The sequence below is a fragment of the Eptatretus burgeri genome, chromosome 1 (genome assembly GCF_056783735.1).
Source record: "Eptatretus burgeri isolate ZD-2024b chromosome 1, Ebu_testis_v1, whole genome shotgun sequence".
NCBI classification, from domain to species: domain Eukaryota; kingdom Metazoa; phylum Chordata; class Myxini; order Myxiniformes; family Myxinidae; genus Eptatretus; species Eptatretus burgeri.
In genome coordinates this window covers 110,533,023-110,543,878 of record NC_140961.1, presented here as the reverse complement: position 1 = coordinate 110,543,878, position 10,856 = coordinate 110,533,023, and the positions used below count along the sequence as shown (strand labels likewise).

The window sequence follows — 10,856 nt, the reverse complement described above, 5'->3', positions numbered from 1 at the left end:
GAATGCGAGTTGGCAAAAGTATATGGTTGATCGGCAGGAGGCGGAAGAATCCGTACAGGAAGTCACATCGTTACGAGGAGTGTGATGCGAGGTAAAAGGTTATTTTTTACATTTTAAGACATGAAACAGAAGGTGCAATTGAGAGGGAAAGGAGGGTGGCGGGAAAAGTGGAGAAAATAAAAACTGATGGTAATAAGGAGAAAATACAAGAAACACTGTTGCGCACACAAACAGGAAGGATGGGCCTTCAGGAAACCCAACATGAAAATACGATGAAAACTCAACAATTAGTGCAGGTTTTAATACAAGACCGAACTAGAAACACACAGTATACACAGAGATGACAAAATGCCAGTAAAAACACGACAAAAACGACCAGACAAAAATTTTGAGAAAATTGGCAGAGACCCTGAAGAACCACCACCACCACCGTCGACCAAGAACTGGAACCGAAGAGTTTCAGAGAAGAATTAGAAAGTATTGGAGTATGGATGGACAGACGACACGCCATCCCATAGGCTCCCTGGAACTACGTTACAGGTGAGCTAAAATCAGATGGCCATACATCGCATCAAACGAAGACATACTCAAAAGAACAAAAGTAACGAAGGTCAGTGATAAAGTGAAGACGAGGAGATGGAAATGGATTGGGCATGTGCCGAGAATGAAATACGATCATAACTGCTTGACGGCATCGTCATGAAAGCCAGAAGGACAAAGGAAAGTTGGAGATCCAAGAACAACCTGGAGGAGAACAGTGGAAAAAGAAAGAAAAGAGATATGATGGAGATCATGGGATGAAGCCAGGCCGATAGCCAGAAACAAGGCAGACTGGAGAGTATGCACTGCAGCCTTATGGCTCACTTGGCCTGAAGAGGATAGATGATTATGACGACCATCTCGTTTTTGGTCAAATCACTCAATGGTTTGATTGGGGCAAAGCCTTCGGGACCCCCATTTCTTGATGATAGGAGGAAAACCATGGGGTAAACCTCCAGGGTCGGATTGCTGTGGTGTGTGGTGGAGTGGTGCAGACCACAAGACGGCAGTCTCCTTAAGTTAACATGAGGCGGTCCCTTCGGGTGGGTGTCTGGAATGTCCGGAAGAGAGGATGATCACCTGCCTCTGTTATCATCTGAGCTCAAACGTTTGGACATCGGTATTGCAGCTCTCTCTGAGGTTCGAAGACGGGATTGCGGTGAGATCATGGCGTGTCGTTACACCTACTATTGGTCTGGCCACTCTGATGGTGACCATGCCCGAGGAAGGAGTTGCTGTAGATGTGTCCAATAAGCTGACTCCAATGATAATTGAGGTAACACCGGTCAATGAGTGTATGATGAGACGAAGGATTCGTCACTCCTTGGGTGTCATTTCCGCGGTTTCTCTGTCAGCTCCAACTGAAGCGAGTGATCTCACCATGAATGACGCATTCTATGCCATGCTCGAATCTGTGGTTTATCAGTACCCCAGGCGAGATACTATTCTAGTCTTGGAGAATTTCAATGAATTGACTGGAACCGATAGGGATGGTTATGAGACGTGTAGGTCCCCATGGGTCTGGAAATGTGAACCAGAATAGCACTAAATTCTTTGACTTTGCAATAAGTCATGGACTTTGGGTGGCTGGTTCATGATTTCATGACACACACAGGCTCATCAGTGGACTTGGTATTCCAACAATGGTGGTGTGGCAAAGGAGATTGACCATGTGCTCGATGGTCACTGGAGGATGATCCAGAACTGCAGGTTTTACCGGAGTGATTAGTTTCTCAATACTGACCACAGGCTTGTTGGAACAACTCTGAAGTTGCAGCAAAAATCCAGGAGAATGGTACCATCCCAGCCGAGGCTGGATGTTGGCAAGCTCAAGGATGACAGGGCAGCTGAAGAGTTTGTAAACAGGCTGATTTTGGGGGGTCTGGGGAATCCTGAAGAGTTGTGAAGTGCCTTCAATACCACGGTCCGTGATGTTGCCGATGGATGTCTTGGAACTTACCAGAGGCAAAACATGTTGTCTCTCGAGGGACACTGGATACCATTGATCAGAATCGCAGGGCAAGGCTTAATGGCAAAGCTGAGCTGTTCAGAGTTGAAGCATGAATCTGTACGTGTGCCAAGGGTGGACTTGGAGGCCGATGTGCGACGAATATGTGAGGTGACATCACTTGTGGTCATGCGATTCTTGTCCTGTTACAGGGGAAAATCGTTCATTGTGTTCCTCCAAGCCCATCCCTCAGTGGACAGCAGTTTGAGCTCTTGACAGAGGAGTCAGGAGTGAAGGCCCGCTGGGCCGATTACTTTGAGCGGCTGCACCAGGCTGATCCACCAGCTGTCAAATTGATAGTCAGGGGTATTACTATCCCTATTTCTGACCCTACAATCAACTGTGATCCACCTTAGTTTGTGGAAACACAGGCTGCTGTGATCTGGTTGAAATGGAGTAAAGCTCCTGGGATCTGTGGTATCGTTGATGAACTTCAAGTCTGGTAGAAATTCTGTACTCGTGTCGTTTTGCATGCAGTTCTGTGCTCTGCCTGGAACATAGGCATCATCCCAACTGACTGAAGAGCGGCCTTGCTGTCCCTCTCTGGAAGAGGAAGGGTGATCGCCAGGACTGCAACAACCAGAGGGGTGACGCTGCTCTCAGTGCCAGGCAAGGTATTTGCTAGGATAATTCTTGATAGGTTTCACCACCATCTGCTTCAGTACCAGCACCCAGAGCAGTCAGGCTTTACACCAAAGAGGTCAACGATTGACCGCATGCTTGCTGTTCCGGTCCTCACCGAACGCAAACGAGAGTTTTGGCAGGGGCTGCTTGTCGCCTATGTCCATCTCTGCAAAGTGTTCAATTCAGCGAATCGGGATGCTCTCTGGAGGATTCTTGGTCTTCGTGGGGTGCCACAAAAACTGATCAATCTGATGTCTGAACTCTACTCTGGTACTGAGATTGCTGTGAGATGCGGTGATACCATCTACGACTTATTCCCACTTGTTACTGGAGTTTGTCAGGGGTGTGTGCTGGCCCCCACACTTTTCAGCGCTTGTATTGACTGGATTCTGGGGAAGATGTCGGAGAGATCAAGCTGCGGTGCATCGTTTGGGAATGTCAATATCTCTGACCTTGATTTCGCAGATGATGCAGTCATCTTTGCTGAGACTAGATATCCTTTTGAGGGCAGAGTTTCTGCAGGAGTTGTTGGAGCCGCTGGGATTATGGGTGTCCTCGGTGAAAACTAAGATTTTGGCTTTCAATGGCATCTTGGATGCTGCTGTCCTGTCTGTACCGTTTGTGGTGAGGATGTTGAGGTCATGGAGAGATTCACTTACCTTGGCAGTGATATTTATGTCTCTGCTGGCTGTGAGTCAGAGATCAATTGATATCTGGGTCATGCCTGGGGAGTCATGGATTCACCGAATCATGGGGTGTACCGATGCATATACCTGTGCGAGAGGATGAAAGTCCGAGTCTTCAGGTACTTGGTGCTTCCTGTTTTGGTCTACGGATGTGAGACTTGGACTCTGACCAGTGTTCTGAGATGGAGACTCAACTCCTTCGGTACCAGGTCTCTTCGGAGAATCCTTGGCTATCGCTGGTCTGACTTTGTGTCCAACGCGCGGTTCCTGAGAGAGAGAGAGAGAGTCGAATGAGATTTGTTACCTGCATAGTCCGTTTGCGTCAGCTGCGGCTGTATGGACATGTGACTCGTTTTCCTGACGCTGATCCTGCTCACCAGATTGTCTCAGCGAGGGAGTCTCGTGAGTGGAGGAGGCCAATGGGCCGACCATGTGCATCGTTGTTCCAGTAGGTGGAGCAGCATCTCGAGGAGATGGGGATGGGCCAGGTACCTACCTGGGGGATGACCAGGCCCGTAGAGTACCGGCGGAAAGTGGATGCAGCGATGCGCTGCTCATGCACATGCTCCCATTATGGGAGGGGGGTGGGGGAGGTGGTGGGGGATGGGAGGGGTGGGGGAGGTGGTGGGGGATGGGAGGGGTGGGGGAGGTGGTGGGGGATGGGAGGGGTGGGGGGAGGTGGTGGGGGATGGGAGGGGACACAGTGTCATTGCGAAAACACGAGCGTGGATCGCCGGTTCATGATCACAGACACGAGGTATAACGAACAAACATGAGGCGACAACTCCACGTGCTGCAGCGCAAATATAAAACTAGCAAAGCAGCCGACGTGGGCCTAAAAAATAAAAAAAAATAAAAAAAAATCAATGTCGCAATAAATTACAATATATAACATAGACGCGTCAGGAAACGGCACAAGCGCAGGCGAAGCATGTGTGCGCTGCGGGGTCGAGGGATAGGAAAGTGGAGATGCGCATCGTGTCGGTGTCAATAAATAAAGGTAAACAAGCCGCTTCCTGCACCTGTCACGCACGCGTTCACCGACGTCGGTTTGTGTGCCGTCACGACATAGTTGTAAGACATCGTGTCTGCTTGAAATGAACCAAACAATCCTAAAAAAAAAAAAGAGCACGTTAAGGCGGCCCTAAGCTAGGCCGCAGAACAACGAACGCGTTGATTGGCTTGCGGTACGGCGCAATCTGATTGGTTGATTGTTGTTGTTATTTATTGGTGTAAAAAAGGGAATATCATAAGTCTTCGTTCGTTGTTTTTTTTCTCTATTTTTAAAATAGTAATGATAATAATAATAAGAAGTAGAAGAATAATTAACGCAATCTGATTGGTTGATTGTTGTTGTTATTTATTGGTGTAAAAAAGGGAATATCATCAGCCTTTGTTCGTTGTTTTTAGTCTCTATTTTCTAAATAATAATAATAATAATAATAATAATAATAATAATAATTAGGGGGGAAGAAAATGTTTGTGAGTCCACGTCGTGTAAATGTAACGTCCGACGTGTCGCGCTTTTACCCGACGGGTAATAAATCCACTGAAAACACTCATTCTGGATCAATGCCGACAAGTGGGGGGGGGGATGATGAATGAGCGAGCATGCCGTCCTCGCTGGCCTCTGATGAGTTCAATGTCTGAATGAGGGTTCATTCGATATTAGAGCGTAAGTTGAGATGTTCAACTGAACGGGATTTTTAAAAAAAATAATCTAGCAGGTATACTTGGCCAAAAGACCACCTCCACTGTGTCTCCTTGTAGGTTCTTGTATAATTTCCTGAACGGTATCAGGCGTCACGTGAATCTGGCCTTTCACGGACATGATGCCAATGGAGAACGTCAATAAATCCTCTTTATTTGCGTACATAATAAACAGATACTCCTTTTTTGTGCCTTCATATGTTATTTTTACAAGAGCTTTGTGTGCTATATAGGTGTTCCCGAATGGGGAGGAAGCCTCGACAAATTCCAACTGCTATTGCATTTGTTTGGATATTTTTCTTCGTACAGGTTATAGGAGTCATGGCGACGTAGTTCGCGGTAGTGGCACGGGTATTATTCTTCGTACAGGTTATGCAAGCCATGGCGATGTAGTTCGCGGCAGTGGCACGGATATTTTTCGATTTCTTGATGAGATTAATTACCCCCCCCCCCCATGGTTTTTGTGTTTAAGACTTACATACTTCACGAGAAGAGGAGAGGAGTCATGATCGGTGAGAATATTGAGAATGTGGTATTTATTTATTTATTTTTAATTGATTTATTTGTTTTTCTTGTCAGTGCCCCGGAAGAAGTTCTCGTTGTGTTGTTTTTTTTTTATTTTATTTTATTTTTTTTCGAATTTCTTTATTTGAACGGTCGAAATGGCTCCGGACAGCAGCTGACCCTAAAACATCGACCCGATGGTGAGGTGATCCACTTGATAATCCCATCCTCTGCTCTTGGTGCAACTGTGCTGGAAATGTCTTTTATTTTTATATCCGTTCGTCTTTGTTCGTCCAAATATACCGCATGGGTCGAATTTTAATTATTTCATTAATTTACATCGACGTCCGCAATAAATTGAGGATCAATATTCAAGAGTGACAAGTGGCCGTCGTGATTGGGTTATCCACTAACTAGTGCTGGTTGTGGTAGTTATTGACCACGTAGTCTTGATATAGCGTTTAGTTGCTCTCAGGTGAATGCTTCAAGGTGAGAATCGATCCTGGACATGCAGGTTGCTGGACAGATCCTGGACATGCAGGTTGCTGGACAGATCCTGGGCATGTAGGTTGCTGGACAGATCCTGGACAGGTATGTTTCTGGACAGATCCTGGATATGTAGGTTGCTGGACAGATCCTGGACAGGTATGTTTCTGGACAGATCCTGGATATGTAGGTTGCTGGACAGATCCTGGGCATGTAGGTTGCTGGACAGATCCTGGACATGTAGGTTGCTTTACAGATCCTGGACATGTAGGTTGCTGGACAGATCCTGGACATGTAGGTTGCTGGACAGATCCTGGACATGTAGGTTGCTGGACAGATCCTGGACATGTAGGTTGCTGGACAGATCCTGGACATGTAGGTTGCTGGACAGATCCTGGATAGGTAGATCGCTGGACAGATCCTGGATAGGTAGATTGCTGGACAGATCCTGGACAGGTAGATTGCTGGACAGATCCTGGACAGGTAGATTGCTGGACAGATCCTGGACAGGTAGATTGCTGGACAGATCCTGGACGTAGACATATGTGTATCCATAGTTATATTGGCGCATGTACCGTCAAGAGCAAAATAAACATCTTGAGATTACAGCATTCAATGAGTTTTCTTTATGAAGACATCAGCAATCCACTGAAGGCTCAACACTGACTCCACTCTGACAACAATGGTGGTCGTCTCGTGCCCAGCAGCCAGCTGCACCTACCAGACCAGTGACAAGGAAGCGTAAGTAGTAGCAGCCCTACTGAACATCCACACACTGTCTCACGCCCAGGCCACTGCCCCAGCAAAACTGAAGCTAGACCGCCCCCACATCGACATTGGGGTGGAGCAGGAAACATGGAACAATTTTGTCAGACGCTGGGAGGCATTCCGCACTGGATCGCACATCAGTGTGGAATCCGCCCCGACACGATTATTCCAATGCGCCAGCGAGGCCCAAGGCGACCTCATTCTCAAATCAGACCCGAACATCCAGTCTCGCTTGATGCAGGAGGTCCTTACAGTAATGCAGTCGTTTGCGGTCATCCCTGTCGCCAACGGTGTCATCAGAGCAGAACTCGTGCAGCTCCAACAAGCACCCGATGAACAGTTCCGAACATTTACTGCTCGAGTCAAGGGTAAAGCAGAAACTTGCGGATTCTCTACCTCAGCCCCGTGTCAGTGCGGTCGAACCGTCATGGCCAACGACACCCAAGAGACAGTTTGTGACGTGCTACTGGCCGGCATCGTGGACATTGACGTTAGAAGAGAAGCCTTATGCACGGAAGACATTCAGACTATGTCCGTAAATGATGTTATCGCATTTGTTGAGGGGCGTGAAATGGCACGCAATGCCACACCACTATCCTCGCTATCTGCTCTGTCTTCGATTAAACACAACAGGACAGCACTCCATCCGCAAACCTCTACCCACAAAGCGGATACACACCAATATCCAAATAAAACTGTCACACCTTCATCTGCTGAGAGAACCAAAACTGCCCCTTGTCCAGATTGTGGGAGACGCTTCCAACTTTATAGGAAAGGGCCAACGGCGGCTGGAATACCAAACCCCACAAACAGTCTCTCGGTCTCTCTGTCTCTCTCCAAACCAAAGACTTTAATAATGGTACGTGATGCTTCCTTACTTGACACTCAAAACTTAGAGGATAGTGTGCTAAAAAACACGATTGGCTGGGCATCTCCTGGGGTGTGGGGGGGGGGGACGGGAGAGGATGGTGGGTTATTCCTCATTTTTATGCTCGGCACATCAGCCTCTCCCTCCTTGCGTTGGCAGTTAGCACACTTCAATCACCATCCTGTTAGCTTCCTCCATGGTTTACTTCCTCCATGGTTTACTCCATGCTTCCATGTTAGCTTTACTCCATGTTAGCTTCCTCCATGGTTTACTCTTTAATCTCTCCACTAACTGTGGAGAGAATAGCAACAACCAAGTGTTCCCCAATAATTTGCTTTACTTCCTGCAGGTCACTGCCTGATGTTGTCAAGTGTTGTATAGCACTTTTTTCCTTTGATGAAACAAAACTTTTGATGCAACATTCCTGGTATTGGCTTGGTGGTTTGGGTAGCTGGCTTGGCATCTTAGGGTCCTGAGTTTTAGCCCCGTTGGCTGCTGAATTAACACCAGGTGGGGTTTGACTCAGCCTGTCATCCTTGTGAGGTCGGCGAAATGAGTACCAGTGTACTGGTATAGGGGCACAGCATCAGTGGCATAGTCGCGCCTCAACAAAATGATAGCTACCCAGCAGCCAAGCTGCCATTCGCAAGAAGAAGAAGAAAATGATGTAAGGTCATACAAAGTCTTTCCTTGGTGTACCTGAAGTCTTATCCACCTCCAAGGCCTTCATCCACAGTTTGATAGAGTACTGTTCTCCTCTCTGGGCTGGCTCCCCTGCCTCACACCTTGCTCAGCTTGATGTAGTGGAAACCAAGGCCTTCACGATTATTGGAATCTCCTGTGATGAAGCTCAGTCTATGGGTCTATCATCATGTCATCGCAGACAGGTCGGTGGTGTCTCTGTCTTCTATCGCCTCCTTTCTGCTTTACATTATTTGTCCCCAGCCCCTCTCCTCCCCATGTTTCTGCAGGCCACACGTGGTCCATCATCCACTCCCTTCTGGTTAAGCTACCTAAATCCAGGATCACTGCTCACCTCCACTCATTTGTTCCTTATTTTTTTCCCTGCTGTGGAACCAATGTCTACTTTCTTCAATGTAATTCTTCCCTCCAGGTTTTCAAGACAGCAGTTCACCTCCATCTTAGATTGTCCCCTATCCAAAACCATGATCTTGACTACCCCTGTTAACTCTACCCTCACACCACCCCATTCCTTCCTCCTTCCAAATTTCCAATTTTCCCTCCTTCAAGTTTGCTTCTGTATCCACCTTGTCCACCCCATCCATCCTTTCCTGCCCCACATTCTTCCCCACATCCATTGTTCATCCAAGTCTGCCTCTATCTTGGCCTTCAACTCTGCTGTTGGTGTTTCCCCTTCTCTTTCAACTGGTCCTTTTGTCCTGTTGTGTCCTGATCCATTCAGTGTACCATGTCCACAAAAAATATACATTGTTCTTTTTAAACTCTACTTTAATTTTTGGGATGTTCTTTTGAAACTTCATAAAACCATGAGATTGATAAAGAAAGAAATACTACCTTGCAAATGTATTAAATCTGCCCTTGTTAATTATTTCACAGTGCCACGATGCCGGGTAAATTGAAGGTAAAGATTGTGGCAGGGCGCCACCTGCCGGTCATGGATCGTGCCAGTGACCTCACTGATGCATTTGTGGAGGTGGGTGTAAAGGATGTTGCTGTGAGTGGGGAACAATCTGTGTGATATGTGCATGTTTTAATGCAGTACTTCTGTTGTGGATTATCTTTTGGTAATCGTAAAAACCAGACTGTCATCATGGTTAAAGCATCTGCTCTGGTTCTAGGAGTTTGGTGGTTCAAACCCCATCTGAGTTCTACCAGACTTTAAAAATGATAGTGCTGCTTCCTTGCTTGATGCTTAGCACTGTAGCAGACAGCATGGACAAACAATGCTGGTGTTAAGGAAATGGCAAACCACCCAATATACCCCTTGTCAAGAAACTGCTCCAGCAGCACCAATGCACTGCAGAGAGTATGGTACATCAAATCAAATAAAACAAAGTCAGCTTACTTGGTTGAAATCTTGATGATTGCATGATTCTGAGCTGATCATCTAGTTTTGTGCATATGTTCTCTTACTGTTTATTTTTGTCATGCTTTGAATTTGATCAAGTGAATCTGTTCATGCAACTGAATTATGCGTCTCGTGGACTTTGGCTAAACCTCGCCCCCTCCAGATCTTTCTTCCAAATCCTCTCCTCTGCTCTGCTACCTTCTTAAATTGTATTTTAAGGTTTGGTGCATGTTTTTCACAATTATATGCCATTTGAAACTTCAAACCTGCACATTTATTTGCAGAAAAAATATCCGGTTGTCCTTCTGTGGTTTACCAACCTTTACGGTATCAGCACACTTGAGCGGATATCCCAAGTTCTTCCCTGATCTTAATTGACAGCAAGACGACTTCTCTCCTCCCATGTTTAACTATCACTGGTGATTGTACACATGTGTTGTTACTGTGATGTTTGTGAGTGTATGTCAACAAACTGTAGATGCGCTGTCAGTGTTTGCTAATTCCTCACCCTACAATCCCTTCATACCATGAAAAATTTCATAAACTAAAAAACACCCTGTGCTTGCTCCAATGTTCTCTTCTCCCACCCCATCCCCCACTTCCAGTTGAAGTCAATAATTGAACTAATTCTAATTTAATTAATTAATTTAATTAACTAATTTAATTAATACGATGTTGAGAAAGCGTCGCTTCGTATTGGGGAAATAGGGGTTCAGGTGAAGTCCAAAATTTACATTGAAGTGAATGGGGGAAAGGGAAAAGCTTTTTGACTGCTACCCAAATTCCCCATAATTTCCAATTTTTTCTCCCTTCCCCAACTAAACCATTGACAAATATTAAATCTTCAATGGACCAACTACTTGGAGAAGGGAGTGGGGGGAAGGGAGGAGGAGGGGATAGTCTCACCTTATTCACATATATATACTAAAACAGCGCACCAATGAATATTTGTTTATGCAATTCATCCCCATCGAGTATACAATTTCTTGGTTTCAGTATCTTTTTGAGCAGTTAGAAATTGACAAACCTCTCTGAATGCCCTTGTCTGATCATATCATTTTGAGAATGTAGTGGTTTAAATTATCAAAGTTTTCTTTACATCCTCCAACTTAT

At 46.0% G+C, this 10,856-nt stretch overlaps 2 protein-coding genes across 24 annotated transcripts in view; one reads left to right on the top strand and one right to left on the bottom strand.

Annotated features, from left to right (window-relative positions):
• The window catches only part of DDB1 (damage specific DNA binding protein 1), a 162,026-nt gene extending 157,482 nt beyond the window's left edge, over nucleotides 1-4,544 (bottom strand). For 2 of the 3 annotated variants that reach the window (XM_085894874.1, XM_085894868.1), the window contains exon 1: nucleotides 4,380-4,544. In XM_085894874.1, coding sequence (XP_085751000.1) covers nucleotides 4,380-4,440 — 61 coding nt within the window. In that variant the 5' untranslated portion in view covers nucleotides 4,441-4,544. Of the gene's footprint in view, nucleotides 1-3,444; nucleotides 3,608-4,379 lie in introns of those variants that run through there. The other variant, XM_085894883.1, reaches the window with a different exon arrangement.
• The window catches only part of C2CD5 (C2 calcium dependent domain containing 5), a 196,906-nt gene continuing 190,321 nt past the window's right edge, over nucleotides 4,272-10,856 (top strand). For 17 of the 21 annotated variants that reach the window (XR_015061579.1, XR_015061571.1, XM_085894843.1 and 14 more), the window contains exon 1: nucleotides 9,272-9,368. Coding sequence is in view for 19 of the 21 variants with exons in the window: in XM_085894843.1 (XP_085750969.1) it covers nucleotides 9,279-9,368 (90 nt within the window). In the remaining 2 variants the exon portion in view is untranslated. Of the gene's footprint in view, nucleotides 4,358-5,603; nucleotides 5,772-9,271; nucleotides 9,369-10,856 lie in introns of those variants that run through there. The other 4 variants (XM_085894734.1, XM_085894705.1, XM_085894741.1 and 1 more) reach the window with 3 other exon arrangements.